At 43.4% G+C, this 15743-nt stretch overlaps 1 protein-coding gene across 1 annotated transcript in view; it reads right to left on the bottom strand.

Annotated features, from left to right (window-relative positions):
• Positions 1-9833, bottom strand: part of ARFGEF2 (ARF guanine nucleotide exchange factor 2) — a 135486-nt gene extending 125653 nt beyond the window's left edge. Inside the window, exon 1 of the mRNA XM_058287202.2 lies at positions 9501-9833. Coding sequence (XP_058143185.1) covers positions 9501-9621 — 121 coding nt within the window. The 5' untranslated portion in view covers positions 9622-9833. The remainder of the gene's footprint in view (positions 1-9500) is intronic.
• Positions 9834-15743: the final 5910 nt, after the last annotated feature.

The raw sequence follows: 15743 nt of genomic DNA, 5'->3' as shown, positions 1-15743 counted from the left end.
ACATCAAGATTCATACCGAGACGGTCTGCTCCAGAGCCTGCAAGTTGCGCCAGTCAAGAAGAGGAAGGAGGCTGGGGGAAGGAAGAAGAGCACATGGCAGGGAACTGCTGTCTCAAATGTCAACTGGGCAATTAGCAGCAATAAATGAGTAAGCTGGAAAGGAGCCGAGACTGAGTGGGGTGGAGTAGCTACAGCTGAAAAGCCACACTTCCCATGAAATCCTATCTGGCTGTTGCTGTCACCTACAAACCTCTTGGGTCACGCCTCCTCATTCATTTGCAACTTTGGCACAGACTCCCATTCTCCCCTCCACACCCAAGGTGAGTCCAACAAAGATCATCACCAACTTCAAACCCAACACTGTCCCACAATCCTATTACTGATCAACTCCCCCAAAGTTCCACAATACCTTTCAAACCTTCAACTCTCCTTAAACATCTGATCTTCCACATCCCTTCCTACCACGCAAACCAACACTGGCCCTCACTTCATTCAACTCCCCTTCCAATGACTTCCTCCTCCACTCCAAGCTGGCCTGGTGTGGCAGGTCACCATCTGAATATTGTTCCCATCTGGAACTGCTCTCCTGTTCTCTGCCCACAACCTCCATTCCTTCCAGTTGACCTGTTCAACTGCTCCCAGGAGGATCTTTCTTTGACCTGTTAGAACCTTTAGTCTGTGGAACCTTCTACTATTGACCAACATGTCAGCTTTCTCCTTTCTTCATTACCCAGGATGAACCCTGTTCCCTGGATTATCAGAATGACAAGCAAACAATAAATTTGACTCTTTCTGACCTTTAGCCCTACCTTCTGGCAAAATCCCAAACTTAGATTATACCGCCATGCCTTTCAGACCTGTCTTCACCTAACCAGACCTCTGACAACAGGGCAGTAGGTCCATAAAGTCGTAATTACCAACCACAAAAGGAACCTTAACACTGCCAGTTAACCCTATCTTCTCTGAGTGATGACAATTACACATTTCTCTACTCTCCTCAAATACCCTATCTCTCCCGCCTAGTCACCACCATTATGCCACCTTTCTCTCTACTCACAACCGATCAGGTACCTCCCACTTCACTTAGAAATTAGAAGTTACCACCAGGAGACTCCCTCAACTTCCTGTTAGAAAATCTACAAACTTACCTACTTCTGTACCAGCCCTCTGCTCTCGTCTATTAAAAGAGAGTTGGTATCCAATTCTTTTACCGCTGATATCTCCCATGCTCAACTGCCTTCTCGGGAACTTCAGGCTATCATAACATCTAGAATCTAGAATCTGACCATTTCTCACCACTTTCACCACCACCACCCTGGTCCAAAGACACCACCATCTACCCCCTGGACAACAGCAACAACTTCTTAACTTGTCTTTCTGCTTCTGCTCCCTCCCACCCAACATCTTTTCAAACAACCAAAAGAATTCATTTTAAAGGTAAATCGTATTACAACACTCCTTTGTGCAAAACTCTCCAACAGGAGTAAATTCTAAAATCTTGACCCTGGCCTCCAAGCCTCCTCCTGGCCCCCTGCTACCCGTTGAAGCTTACCTTCTTCCACCCTGCCTCCCTGGTCTACTTGTTCTCAAACACATCTAACATGCTCTTGTTTGAGAGCCTCTGCACTTGATAATGCTGCAGCCTAGAACGTCGTCGTCGTTGTCGTCATCGTCCCCCCCGCCCAGATATCCGCGTGGCTCACTCCTCACTTTCTTCAGGATGAGGCTCAAATGTCACCTCCTCAGAGGCCTTCACTCACCACCTAAAAGTGCCACTCCTGCCCCTCCTAGTCACCGTGTATCTCCTTATTTGCTTTATTTTTTTAAACTTTATTCTGTTTATTTAAAAAAATTTTCTCCACAGCATTTTTCAGCCTTGACATATTTCTAGTTCATTGTCTTTCCCAGTAGAATATATATGCTATCACAGAGATGCTTTTGTCTGTTCTTGTCACTGCTGAATTCCCAGCACCTAGAACAGCGCCTGGCACAGAGTAGGCACTCAATAAAATATTTGTTGAATGAATGAATAAACTGTCCTTTCTCTTTCTTGTATTAGTTATTTCAACTGGCTCCCTTCTCAATGATATTTAAATAAGCTCAAGTCTCTTCTACCTTTAAAAAAAAGAAACAAAACACTCTCATGATTCACATCTCCTCTTTCCCCTTCACATCACAGCCCAACTTTGGCAGAGTTGTCTATACTCACTGTCTATCTCCTCAATTCTCACTCATCCTAAACCCGCCCCAATCTGGCTTTCGCCTTCATCATGCTGAAAAAATGGCAGAAGCTAAGGTCACCAATGATGGGCATTTTTTTGTCTTCATCTGATTTAACCTCCTGGCAGCATTTGGCCTTACTGGCTTCACCCTTCTTGAAACTTTCTCTACTTCTGGCTTCCTAACTACACATTTTCCTCATCTGCCCTCTGCCTCTTGTTCTACCTCTTCTCTATTTCCTTTAGAGGCTTGGCCTTCTCTGCCCAGCCAGGGGAGGCTGGGTCCCTCAGGCCCAGTGCTCCCCACTTCTCCATCTGTCCCTCTCTGTCTACTCTCTCACTAGACCATCAAATCCTCATCGACAACTTCGATTACCTCCTAGACTCTGATGTCTCCCAAATTTCTCGCTCCAGTATGACCTCTTTTCTGGACACCAGGCTCACATACCCAGTTCCTACCCCACACGTCCAGTTGGATGCTTAAAGGCAAGTCAAACGCAACATATCTAAAACCCAACTCATGATTAACTGCCCCTGCCCCAATACAGCCCCCTTCCTGTACTCCCATCTAAAGAACAGCCCCACCATCCATCTAGTTAAGTCAGCCTTAATCCTGTCTTTCTCACACTCTTACCTAACCCATCATCAGGTTTTGCTAGCTTCACCTTCTAAACAAGCAGGGAATATACACACTTTTCTCTATTTCTATTGCTATCCGCTTAGTGCAGGCTACCAACATCTTTCACTTGGATGATGGTAACAGCCTCCTCATTGGTCCCTTGGCAACCCCTCTGTTCTTCCTCCAAGATGTTCTGAACACTGCTCCAAGTGATCTTCCAAAAACACAATGCTGTTAATTCTATCACTCTTTTCTCTGTTTAAAGCTTATCAGTATTGACCCACTGCTTTTAAACTAAAGATCAAATTCCTTACCACGACCTCCAAGGTCCTACGTGGTGGAACTCTGGCCTACCTCTCCCACCACTCTCCCCAAACACTCTTCCCCCCTCATTCACCATGCTCCAACATACAGTGGCCATTTTCAGTTTCCTTAACAGCCTGTGCTTCACTCTGCCACAGGGCCTTCGCACATGCCCTTTGTTCCCTCTTATGGAAATGCCTCCCACCTCAACCTATTTAATTAGTATTCATTATTCTGATCACAAGAATCACTTCCTCAGGGCAGGCTTACCATCTCTTTGTTAAATGCCTTTCCCATGCAGGACCAGGCTTCTCTCTTTCACAGGACTTCTGAGGTTGTCATTGTGAACAAAAAGCCATGATCATTTGAACAATGTCCATCTCCCCCATTAAACTGTAAACTCCATCAGAACAGGCTCTCTGTTTTGTTCCTCTTGCATTAGAGTACCAGGCGTGACACTCAAATAACTATCTACTAAGCACACATCAGTAGCTTGGTTTAGTCAATAGTCAAAAGGACCACATACAGAATAACAAAGATGAAATGACCACTCCCTAAGACTGAGGGAAAATTTAAGAATTTTATATCCTAGCACAGGAAGGCTGGTCTCCCTATAAATCTTTAATACCTAAGAAAATAGCTGAGCTGAAAGACTTATTTGCAACCAAGACAGTAAACCAAAAGAAGCTTCTTGCAGGAAGACTCCAGGAATGAAATAGCAAATGTAAAAACTATTTTCTAAGATAATCTTGCTGGAAAGAAAGTCAAGTATTTTCCTGGCAAGCTTCCTAAATCTGGTGAAAATGGTGACAACTAAACAAGGTTCTGTGCTATTTATATAGGAGACTCCATGTACTTGCTGATTAAGTACACGTTTTCACAGGTTTGCGCTTTTCCATAAAGAATGGCCTTACTGTTTTCCCCAACACTGCTTTCAGAGTCTCCCCTGAGATTTATAAGTACAGGGCAGAGCTCTAAATTCATCCAGTGTTGAAATTTTATGGTTTTGGAGACTTGGCAAAAGGTCCATAAACCAACTAACAGAGGAGGCAGAGAAAAGCAATCATTCAATTACTTTTCTTTCAAATCAGGGATTCTTACCAAGGGGCCATGAGCTTGAATTAAAATTAAAACAAACAAACAAACAAAAACATCGTTCTTGTGGGGACATACTCGTATGGGTGTGATATATTTATTAAACAATACATGGTATAGTGTGGACTTAGTAAGGGTCTGTGGTTTTCACCTGACTGGCAAAGGGGTCCATTGAACAAAAAAGATTAAAAACCCCTTCTGTTTTAAATACTGATAGTAATAATGCCTCTGCATTTCAGCAGGTCACCTGTTAGCTGTCAGTTAGGTTACTTAAATGCATTAGGTTACTTAACCTTTACAATGAGTCTGTGACATAGGTATTATCACCTTTATCATCTCAGGAAACTGAGGCTCAAAGAAGCTATTTATTAACCCAGCTCACACAACTATCAATAGCAAAGCAAAGCCAAAGCTTCAAACTCAGCTCTTGATGAATTTTCCCCCAATCCAGTAATTAAACACTTTTTAATAATCTATGACAAACCAATTTTTAGATGTTGCTTCTAGATAGATGATCTCCTCCAGAAGAATCATTATAAAACTCCAGTGAAAAGTAATCTGCCAGGGTCTCAAGTCCTGTTAAATCTCAGAACTTTATAATCTATAGCACTAGTAAACAAAATATCTATCAAACACACCAGAATTCGCTATGATTAAAGGTTTTTATTCTATTTTAATTTAAAGCCTTACTTATGTACTATGACACTTTAGTATTATATTTTTCAAATTTCACACTTAGATTCTTCACAACGGTTAGAAGAGTTTTTTTGAACACATCAAAATTAGAAGAATAGTAACAGTAACAATAACATCAGTATATACATGAAAAAGCAATTTACCCATTTATTATGCATGCACATAAACTGATATACATTAATTACAATTGAGCTTTATGAAAACTCCCTCAACTGGATCCCTTCCCAGTGACATTTAAACAAGTTCGAGTCTCTTCTGCCTTTAAAACAAAACAAAACAAAATTCCCATGATTCACCTCTACCCCTCCCCTTCTCATCACAGCCCAACTTTGGGAAAGAGTTGTCTATGCTCACTGTCTTATTTCCTCACCTCCCACTCATCCTCAACCCACCCCAATCTGGCTTTGCGCCTTCATCACGAAACAGCGCAAGCTAAAATCATTGATGACCCATGAGTCTCCAACTTCCATAAAAACAGTTAAAGTAGCAAATCTAAAAATGGATTTTATAATCTATATGTCAGCATTCATTGTAGCTGTTTCCCCACCTGGCTGTGTGCTGTGGGCAAGATGTTCTCTAAGCCTTGGTTTCCCATTGCTTGCTATAGCCAAATACAGGCATCAATTACATGTCATGACTACAGACTTAATGAGTTTACTGCTGATGAAGAGAAATATCATAAATCAGAAAAACTTAATAACTCAAATGAAGCTTATCTGAAACCAGCTCTTTACCTTCATTTTTAAATTCCCATTAGTCTATAGCTTATAGTAAATTAAGGGCATATGCAGTAAAAGCTGCAGAAAAAAGCTGTGATTTTTTTTAACCAGAGGCTTTCAGCTATGTCTCAAAATTCAGCTAGAGAAATGTGGTCTCCTTACTTACTAAATGCTTTATTTATTGAAAATCATCTGATTTCAATGAAGTATAATGACTGTTTTAAAGACCCCACAGCATTTTGCACACAATATTTGAACTTTCATATGCAGAGGCAATGAAGCATGGTGATAACAGTTAAGATTGGGGCTCCGGAGACACACTGCCTGTGTTCACATCCTGACTCCATCACTTACCAGTAGATTACACTGGCCAAATTAACTTCCCTGGGCCTCAATGCAGATAATAATAGAGAGATGATTACTGCATGTAAAGCATGCAACACTGTGCCTGGGACACAGAAATACTTAGTACTTGGCAGATTTTATATTTTCTCAAGAATGACTAAGACAGCTAGCAATTACAAAGCACTTAGCCCTTACTTAGCACTTCGTGCATATTAAATTATTAAATGAGATTCTGCATCTTTTATCATGTACATAACATAAGAGTATTGTTAGAACAATTCAGTTAAGTTTTACAGATTGTAGTAGACAAATTTTTCCACACCTGATTTAAAAACACTTTAAACACTTAAGATTATCACAAGATAATCTCTAAAGTCATGGAGTTTAAGAACAGAAATTGAGAGAGAGCTCACAGGAGAAAATGGCTCTTAAATAAAACATCTTTATAACAGGGAGGTTTTAAGAATGTGATTATGAAAGAGGGCTGAAAGGTTCAGAATTATCAATCTGTATCAAAGCTTCATTACAATGTAAAGAGCATCAGTGTCCTTGGGTGAGGAATTCTCTTGTGGGCTCTTTTTTTTTTTTTTCTTCTTGTGGGCTCTCTTGATTCCATCAGAGAAAGAGTGGAAGGACAGATATCTGAATTGGGCAGTCCCGATCTATGCCCTTGGCATTTAGCATTTAGTACAGATGAATCATGTTACATCCTGATCAACTCTGCTTTTTCAAGGGATAACCCAGTCTTCAATGAGTTTAGTGAATTAAACACTGTCCTTTAGTTACTACATTCTTATTCATTCCATCTACAAACCAAATACAGCAATAAGTCAGTCCCGAACCAAGGTTAAGAACATCAAACCAGAGTGTTTATAGTTTTGGTGATTTGTCCCAGCTTAAAATAACATATGATAATAACAGCAACCCTTTACGGTACACCTGCTACACACACGTCAACTAACGTAATCTTTATAATAACCCTACGAGGAAGGTATGAGATGAAGTAACAGGTCCAGAATTACAAAGGTTAGCAAGTGGAAGTCAGAGGATTTGAACCCAAGCAGTCTTGAGACCTGAGTACATGCTCCTCGCCTCTATACTATACTGCTCCTGTACCCCTTATCCCTTCCCCAACACAAAATTGGTAAAATCAGATCACAGAAGCTGTTTCCTCAAAGCGCTCTCTATCATGCAGGCACGTTTCAACATTGAACTGTCATTTACTGTTCCTCTTATCAAAATCAACGATAATTTACACATGATAATCTCTAAAATGCTGGCCAACTACAAAGCTTCTTATACACAGGCTCATTTCAAGTATTTTTCAAGCCTTCCCTACTTAAATGGAACTACTAGACACAAGACTGTTTTGAGATGCAGAGTGCAAATCATCAGGTATTTCGCTATGTTTTTTACTGTTTATAAACAAAAACAGTCATTTCCATTTATCAGCAATGGAATTATTCTTTTTAAAAGGATGGGCATTTTAAATTAATACTATGCACAATTCCATTACCCATTTTGATGATAACGATGAGTCACCATGTCAAATTGCTTCATTTAACCTGTACTCAAATTACTTCCTATGTAGCCCATTTATTATAATTCACTACTAAAGTAAACACTGAACATGCATTTCATGATTTTTAAAAAATATGAATTTCTGGAGAAAGTTATGATCTGAAAATATCTAAAAAACTCTCAATGTTTTAGCCCTTTATGACCCATAAAACAATTTCATAAACAGATTCCAACAATTATATGTATGTGATATATAATTTGCTGAAGATTTTATGTTAAGAAGTTTTCTGATGGAGGAATGAAAACTGCCAAATAACTATTTAAAAACATCCACAAGAATACTCTTAAAGTAATAAATTAGGAGGATAGAGCTCAGGCAGATTTCAAAGTAAAGTTAAAAATACCAGGTTTCTGTCCAACTAACAAACTGCTTGTTAGTAAAACAATATCCAACAGTTAGCCTTGATTATATGAATAGAAGAGCTTTAAAAATCTAAATCTCAGTAAATTCCTTCAACTGATCTTGAATTTCACAAGACTAGCAACTGTTTCCAGATTCTAATGCTATTGAGAGCCTCGATATCAATATATATCAATATGCATACTAAATACATGTAAATATAATCTATCGTTATCAAGAGCCTCTGTATCAATATCTCTTGACCCCTAAAGGAGTCTCAAACCCTTCTGAGAATCTGATAAAGCAACGGACCTTTTTCTCAGAGAAGTAAAAATTTCACAAGCTGTTTTCTAGGTTCCAAGAGAACAAACTTCTACATTTTGTACCAATTAACTCGAAACCTATGACAAAAATCAAACTTTCCATTTACTCAGTTGATAGAAAAAGTAGATCCTTTAAAAAACTCCAAACCGAAGGCATTGGGGTGGTGAATGAGTCTGAAGACAGCGCTAGTCAAATGTATTGACCCTCACACGGGAGAACTCTCTTCTCCTGAAACTCCACAGGGTGTAGACTTTCAGTATTCAGCTCAAATGCCACTTCCTCAGAAAGAATTACTTGCCTGACCACTCCATCCATAGCAGCCCGTAGGACTACTTTATCACATCTTTCTTTTATTGTCACAATAGGATTTATTAATGTTCAAAATTCTCACTTTTTTTTCCTCTCTCCATTAGAGTATAAGCTCTTGTCTATCTAGTTTCCCCACTGTATCCCAGTGCCTACAACAATGCTTGACACACTGTGGGCATCTGACAAATGTTTGTTGAATGAAACTAAAAGACAGGATATAGATGTTGGCTGTAACTACCAACAGTTTAACTAGCTATTAGAGTTTTCCCCTTCTTTGCATAATCTGCAGGTCCATTCAATCAGCAAATTATTGAGCACATATTATGTGTCAGACAGTGTTTCAGGTGCAGGAGATACAGCAGCGAATAAAAGCCAAATATTTTTGCCCTCATGGACCCTACATTTTAGTGGACTGCCCAGAATAAGTAGGTCTCTTGCACCCTACAATTTCTTGGAAGAAGTGAATAACATTCCTTCTTGAAAGAAAAAGCTTTCTGGGATCCCCAAACGAAAGGAAAACATTTCTCCAATCGGGCACTTTCAAAACAAGCCTAAGGGGGTCCGCGAGCCAGTTGGGCAGTTCTTCCCACCTGCTCTGTACCCAACCAGCAGAACCCAGGTAAAGAGAAAACTCAGGGCAAGGGCTGTTGTTTCCGAGGACTTGAGGGTGGTGAGGGCCAGGAACCAGGAAACAGGACAGGAAGGAGTCGTGGCAGAGTCCTAAACTGGGAGCCTGGAGCTAGTCCTGGCTGTCACCAACTTGCTTAGGTGACCTTGGGCCAGTTGTGAGCTGCCCGGGCATCAGTTTCTCCTGGGGGTATAATGAGGAGGATGCGGGAGGGTGGGATTCGGGGTTGGGGGCAAGGTGAGGCTGGGGCTAGGAGGCCGGGTGGGGTAACGGCCGGTGTGGGGGAGGCCGGCGCGGGGCCGGGCCGGGCCCGCTAACCCACCGAGCGCCACTTGGCAGGCCCTGCGCAGCTGGGAGTGCTGGGGCCGCTTCACCTCCTTGTCGGCCAGGATCTTCTCGAGGGCCCGGGACACGAACATGCTCTTGGTCTGGCTCTCCTGCATGGCCCCGGCCCGGCGGAGGCTGGCAGCCCCGCGGGCGGGCGGCGCGTGCAAGCAGGCGAGCGAGGCAGCGGGCCCGGCGTCCCGGCCCGCACCGGTCGCGTCCGTCCGCGCCGCCCCGTCAGGAAGCGACGCGGCGGCCCCACGGCGCCGCCATGTTGGAGCGCGTCACGTGACCACGTGCCTGGCGCAGCCGCTACGGCCGCCGCGCGACCGTCGACCCCGTGACCCCGGCGGGGCGGAGCCTGCGGGTGAGGGCGGGGTGAGGAGGGGACGGGTTGCGGGTGGGGGGTGAGGAGGGGAGGGGTTGCGGGTGGGGGGTGAGGAGAGTAACGGAGAGGAAGAAGAAGCCAGCTGGAATGTGAGGGACAAAAGCAAGGGGTTGAGACGATGACGAGGTGGCGATAGGGACGAGAAGAGGTGAGGGGTAACAGAAGGTGAGGAAGAAGCAAATGAGGGGGAAAAGAGTGGAGATAATGGGGTATAGAGAGATGAGGAAAGAGAGATGATAGGAAAAGAGGAAAGAAAAGGAAAAAGAAGAATGGGAAAGAGTTGATGAGGCAGTGAGAGAGGTGATTAGGGAGTAAGAGGAAGGCGAGAAAGGAAAAGCAGGGGAATTCAAAAAGGAGATGAGGCAGAGAGGAGGGGAGGCAAAAAGGTAAGAGTAAAAGTGAGGGGAAAGAGGAGATGGAGGCAAAGTGAGAAAGAGAGATAGATGGAGGCAGGAGAAGGTGAAGGTTTAAGAGAAAGAGTGAAGGGAGAGAGACAGTAGGAAGAGATGTGTTCAGGAGAGGAGCAGAGAAGATGAGGAGGAGAAGATAAAGGAAAGAAGGAGTGAGAAGGGGAAGAGGAGTGAAAAGTAAAAAATGGTTTGGGGGGCAGGTGAAGGGAGGAGGAGGAGGTGAGAAAGAATGGAAAAGAAAACATCTTGGGAGATGCAAGAATAAAGGAAAAGGAAGGTGTTGGGAAGTGGAGGGAGAAGAGAAGGTGAAAGGGAGGCAGAGAGGGGTGTGTTCACAGACACTTTCCACAAACAGGATTTCACTATGCCCATCGGCAAGAGACAATATCCAACCAACCCTCCAGTCCACAACAGAGCCAACTTCTGGGCATCCAATTGAGTGAACTTCTGTTTATTGAGTGCCACGTCTGTGCCCAGTGCTGCCAGTAACAACTCAGCAGGAGTCCACCTCCTTTTGGTCTATTTTCAAAACCCGCGGTGAGCAGGCAGGGGATATTTCCTGCTTTTGACAAAGGAAAAAACGAAGGTTGCCTGTGTCACACAGCCTGCACATGGGGGCAGGGAGACAGACATTCTGACCCCAAGTACCTTCCACTTCATCCCACTGCCAGTGATATCACAACAGCCATTAGCGACGTTCCTGGGACCACTTCCTTTCACACCACCCATGTCCTCTAAGGGGAGCCGTGGTGCGGCTGGGGCTCAGGCAAGGACAAGTCGCCTTCTTGGAAACCTCAGAGGCTTCAGATCAAGCTCAAGTGCTCAGGTCTCAGCTAAACCCTCTCCTCTTCAGGGCAGTCTTCTCTGACCACCCTGTCCACAGGAACCCCTCTCTCCCTAATTGATGTTATTCATAGCACTTTTCTGAATTTTTAACCTTGTTGACTTGTCTTGTCTATTGTTTACTAGAGCCTATGCTGCAGAAGGGTAGGTCTGCATTCCCAGAGCCTGGCCCACAATCAGGTAGAATGTTTCATGGCCATAAATTCCATATATTCCAATGTTTGCAATGTCACTGTGCAGCTCTTTCCAGCAAGAGGTGGAAACTATTCCTCCACCCCCTTGAACCTGGTAGACCTGTGACTAATAAAATGTGGTGGAAGTTAGGCTATGGGAGTTCCAGAGTCTAAGCATCAAGAATGCTAGTTTTAGATTACTGCATGATGCTGAGGAAGAAAGAGCACATGGGAAAAGAGGCCCGGCCAGTGCAGATCTCCCATTTAAGTCCAGCCCCCAGCTTACCCACCAGCTGAATGCAGTGACATCATGACCCTGGTGACATCAGCAGAAGAATCATCCAGCCAAGCCTAGGAATAACAGGAAACAATGAGTGTTGATGTATTAAGCCACTAAATTTTGGGGGTAATTTGTTACACAGCAATAGATCACTGAGACACCTCTCAATCACTATGTGTTGAATGAATGAATAAGTGAATGGGTGAATGAATGAATTATAAAACTCTGAGAAAAGTGCAGTGCAATCCACTGAGTAATAGAAGTCTTTTTTTTTTTCTATCTGGTTATATACCTTTTTGGTGCTTCGCTTTGCTGTGCCTCTCCACACACGTCTAATGCCTTTTCTTTTTTTTCTACCAAGAAGTCCTGGGGACTGAACCCAGGTCCTCTATATGGTAAATGGGAGCTCAGTTGCTTGAGCCACAGCTGCTTCCCATGTAATAGAAGTCTTCACTACACACACAACAACAGGTTCAGACCACATCACCCCATGCTGAAAATCTGACAATGTCTCCCCATTGCTCTTGGAATTGAGTCTAAGTATCTCACTGTGGCCACAAGGTGTGATTGGACCTCTGCCTACTTTTCTGACCTCATCTCACTTCTTTTTTCCCTCCTTAAGACCTCCAGCCTTTATTTTCATCAAGGATTTGGTTTATGTACCTTTCTTCCTCTCAAACAGTGCTTTTCAGTGAGGGCAATCCTACCTCCAGGGACATTTTAGAAATTTGTGGGGGGATTTTTTATTATCCTGATGGTGGAAAGGCAGGGAAACTTAACAGCATCCTGGAAAGAGGTAGACAATCCCACACAGCAAAGAATTTCTTGTGTCCCCATGGCTGGACATTCCTGGAGGTGAAAAACCTATTAATACTGTCCTGAGCCTAGAACCAAAATCTGCTTTACGAATAAGCTTGGAGTATTGTTTTGCATGGCTTTAATAAACATCAGAAGTTATAAGAATGCAACTGTCATTGTAACTTGTAGAAAACCGTATATTGTCTGGAACTTTACCAAGTGTTGTTCATCATTTAAAAACCATGTAAGGGAAGCGGACTTGGCCCAGTGGATAGGGCGTCCGTCTACCACATGGGAGGTCCGTGGTTCAAACCCCGGGCCTCCTTGACCCGTGTGGAGCTGGCCCATGCGCAGTGCTGATGCGCTCAAGGAGTGCCCTGCCACGCAGGGGTGTCCCCGCGTAGGGGAGCCCCACGCGCAAGGAGTGCGCCCCGTAAGGAGAGCCGCCCAGCGCGAAAGAAAGTGCAGCCTGCCCAGGAATGGTGCCGCACACATGGAGAGCTGACACAACAATATGACACAACAAAAAGAAACGCAGATTCCCGGTGCCGCTGATAAGGTTAGAAGCAGTCACAGAAGAACGTACAGCGAATGGACACAGAGAGCAGACAACTGGGGGGGGGGGGGGGCGGGGAGGAGAGAAATTGAAAAAAAAAAGGCACCATCAGACATGCTTTCTTACCAAAGTCCACTCCTGTTGATCCTAGCATCTGCCACTTTGGGGCAATCAGGCAAGACAGTGGGTCTGCCAGCCTCTCGTTACTTTCTCCTTGAACTCAGCTGTGGCCAGTCAATCATCTCTCCTAGGCGTCTGCTCCTTGAGTCTCTCAGGGCGTCTCTCCTTGAGCACAGCTGTGGGTGAACCTGGAGTCCTTACACTCACGTGGCTGGGTTAAATATGGCAGCTTCCAGCAAGACCCAGCAAGAGGGTGGAGACCCAAACTGGCTCGCAACTCACTGACATAGTCCAATCAAAAGGTCCCTCACCCACAGGAATGCATTGATTCAGAAACATAAGCTTTTTCTTTTTGGGATTCATAAAAGAACTTCAGTCACAGGTGATAACCTGTTTTGTTTTTTTTAATGTCCCCTCCCCCCCAGATGATTCCCTTGTCTGTTCATTGTTTTTCACTCATTGTCTACTCTTGGCCTGTTTTTGTTTTTCTCTTAGGAGGCATCAGAAACTGAACTTGGGACCTCCCATGTGGGAGGTGGGCTCTCAACTTCTTGAGCCACATCTGCTCCTTGCTCTTTTTTGTTTTGCTTATTGTTTGCTCGTTGTCTGCACGTTGTTTCTTCTCATTTGCATGTTGTTTTAGCTCATTGCTTTTTTTTGATTATTGTTTATGCTCATTGTTATGTTGTCTGCTCATTGTTTTTTGCTCATTGTTTTTTTGCTCATCTGCTTGTTTTTTTAACTTTGTACATTTAATTGAAAATATAAACAATAATTAAAAATAAAAACAATATACAGTTGAATAGAAACATACATTTATCAATTAAAAGTACTGGATACATTTTAAAATTTTTGTATCATACAGTATGTTACACAATATATTTGGTTCATAATAATGCAATCATACAGCAATCAACCAAACCCAGGACCTCCCATGTGGGAGGTGGGCGCTCAACAGTTCGAGACGCATCCATTCCCAGTTACATGTGTTTTTTATTTTAATTATTTATTTATTTCTCTCCCCTTCCCCCCCAACCCCCCCCCCCGTTGTCTGCTCTCTGTGTCCATTTGCTGCATGTTCTTCTTTGTCCACTTCTGTTGTTGTCAGTGGCGTGGGAATCTCTGTTTCTTTTTGTTGCATCATCTTGTGTCAGCTCTCCGTATGTGCGGCGCCATTCCTGGGCAGGTTGAACTTTCTTTTGCGCTGGGCAGCTCTCCTTATGGGGCACACTCCTTGCGTGTGGGGCTCCTCTACGTGGGGGACACCCCTGCATGGCAGGGCACTCCTTGTGCGCATCTCTGCACATGGGCCAGCTCCACACGGGTCAAGGAGGCCTGGGGTTTGAACCGCGGACCTCCCATGTGGTAGACGGATGCCCTAACCACTGGGCCAAGTCTACTTTCCTGATGGTGCCTTGATTTGGACATTTCATACCTTGGAACCGTAAGCTTTTACCCTAATAAATTTCCCATTATAAAAGCCAACCCATTCCTGGTACTTTCCATTGGCAGCCCTGTATGGCATGGTATTTATGTGAGTTGTCACACTCTGCATCTATAGCTGTCCTAATCCAGGGGATTCTATGTTTAGGTGTGAACATCTGACTGCTTTATTATGTCTTCTAGTATAATTGTTCATGAGCACTTGCATATTGAAATAAAATTTCTAAATTACACATTGTTTTCCTTTTGTTTCATTTTTGTTTGTTAGGTCATTATCTTTTTTTAATGATATATGTAGGAAGAGTTTAATATCTATGAATTTCATTTTGAGATAGTTTATGGAGACCATGTGGTTATGAAAGGGGGTTGGAAAGCATTCTGGCTGGCCCTTTTCCGCTATCCTGTTCTCAGACCAGCCCCCCCAAGTAGAGCCTTTGTCCAAACTACTGGTCTTATTGCCTCTGCCCTACCCCTGGCTTTCACATCATGATTCATTTTCTTCATTGCACTAACCTTAATTTGAAATGATGGTGTTTACCTGTGTATTAATTATCTATTACTACCTACAAATTACCCTCTGGGGACAGCCAGCAGTCATGTCACGGGGACCCTCAAGAAGGAAGGGCCACGTGGTCAACAGCCATGTGAGGGGCCATCTTGGAAATGGATGATGACAGCAGCCCTGTCCACTAGCTTCTTTGCAACCTCATGAGGGACCCTGAGCTGAACCACCCAACTACGCTGCTCTCAAATACCTGACCCACAGAAACTGTGGTATAATAAATACTTTATTTTAAGCTACTAAGTGAGAAAGAGAGTGATAAAGAGCAACTGTAGGAAGCTGCAATGCTTTTTCTTCCAAGTAGCACACCATGCAGACAGAACATGCCAATCTTATACCAAGATTGGCATAAATATTAATGTTGCAATGGTGAATGAAATTTCATGAAGTTCCAGACAAAATACAGTTTTCCTTTGATTTTTTACGCAGTTGCATTAGAAGTAAGCCACTAAGTCCAGCCAATAGTCAAGGGGAGAAGAATTAGATTGCACCTTTTAAAGGAAATGTGTGTTCCTACAATATGCTTGCTCACTTACTACCTTGTCTTCTGTAGGTGGAGAGTGAATTCCGTGAAGCAGAGACATTGTTTGTCTAGTGTATAGTTTAGTTCTATGACCAGAGCACATAGTAAGTACTCAGTAACTATGGAATGAGTGAATGAATGAATG

The sequence above is a fragment of the Dasypus novemcinctus genome, chromosome 24, assembly GCF_030445035.2.
Source record: "Dasypus novemcinctus isolate mDasNov1 chromosome 24, mDasNov1.1.hap2, whole genome shotgun sequence".
Taxonomy (NCBI): domain Eukaryota; kingdom Metazoa; phylum Chordata; class Mammalia; order Cingulata; family Dasypodidae; genus Dasypus; species Dasypus novemcinctus.
The sequence above is the reverse complement of the archived record's forward strand: the minus strand, read 5'-3'. Positions and strand labels throughout refer to the sequence as shown.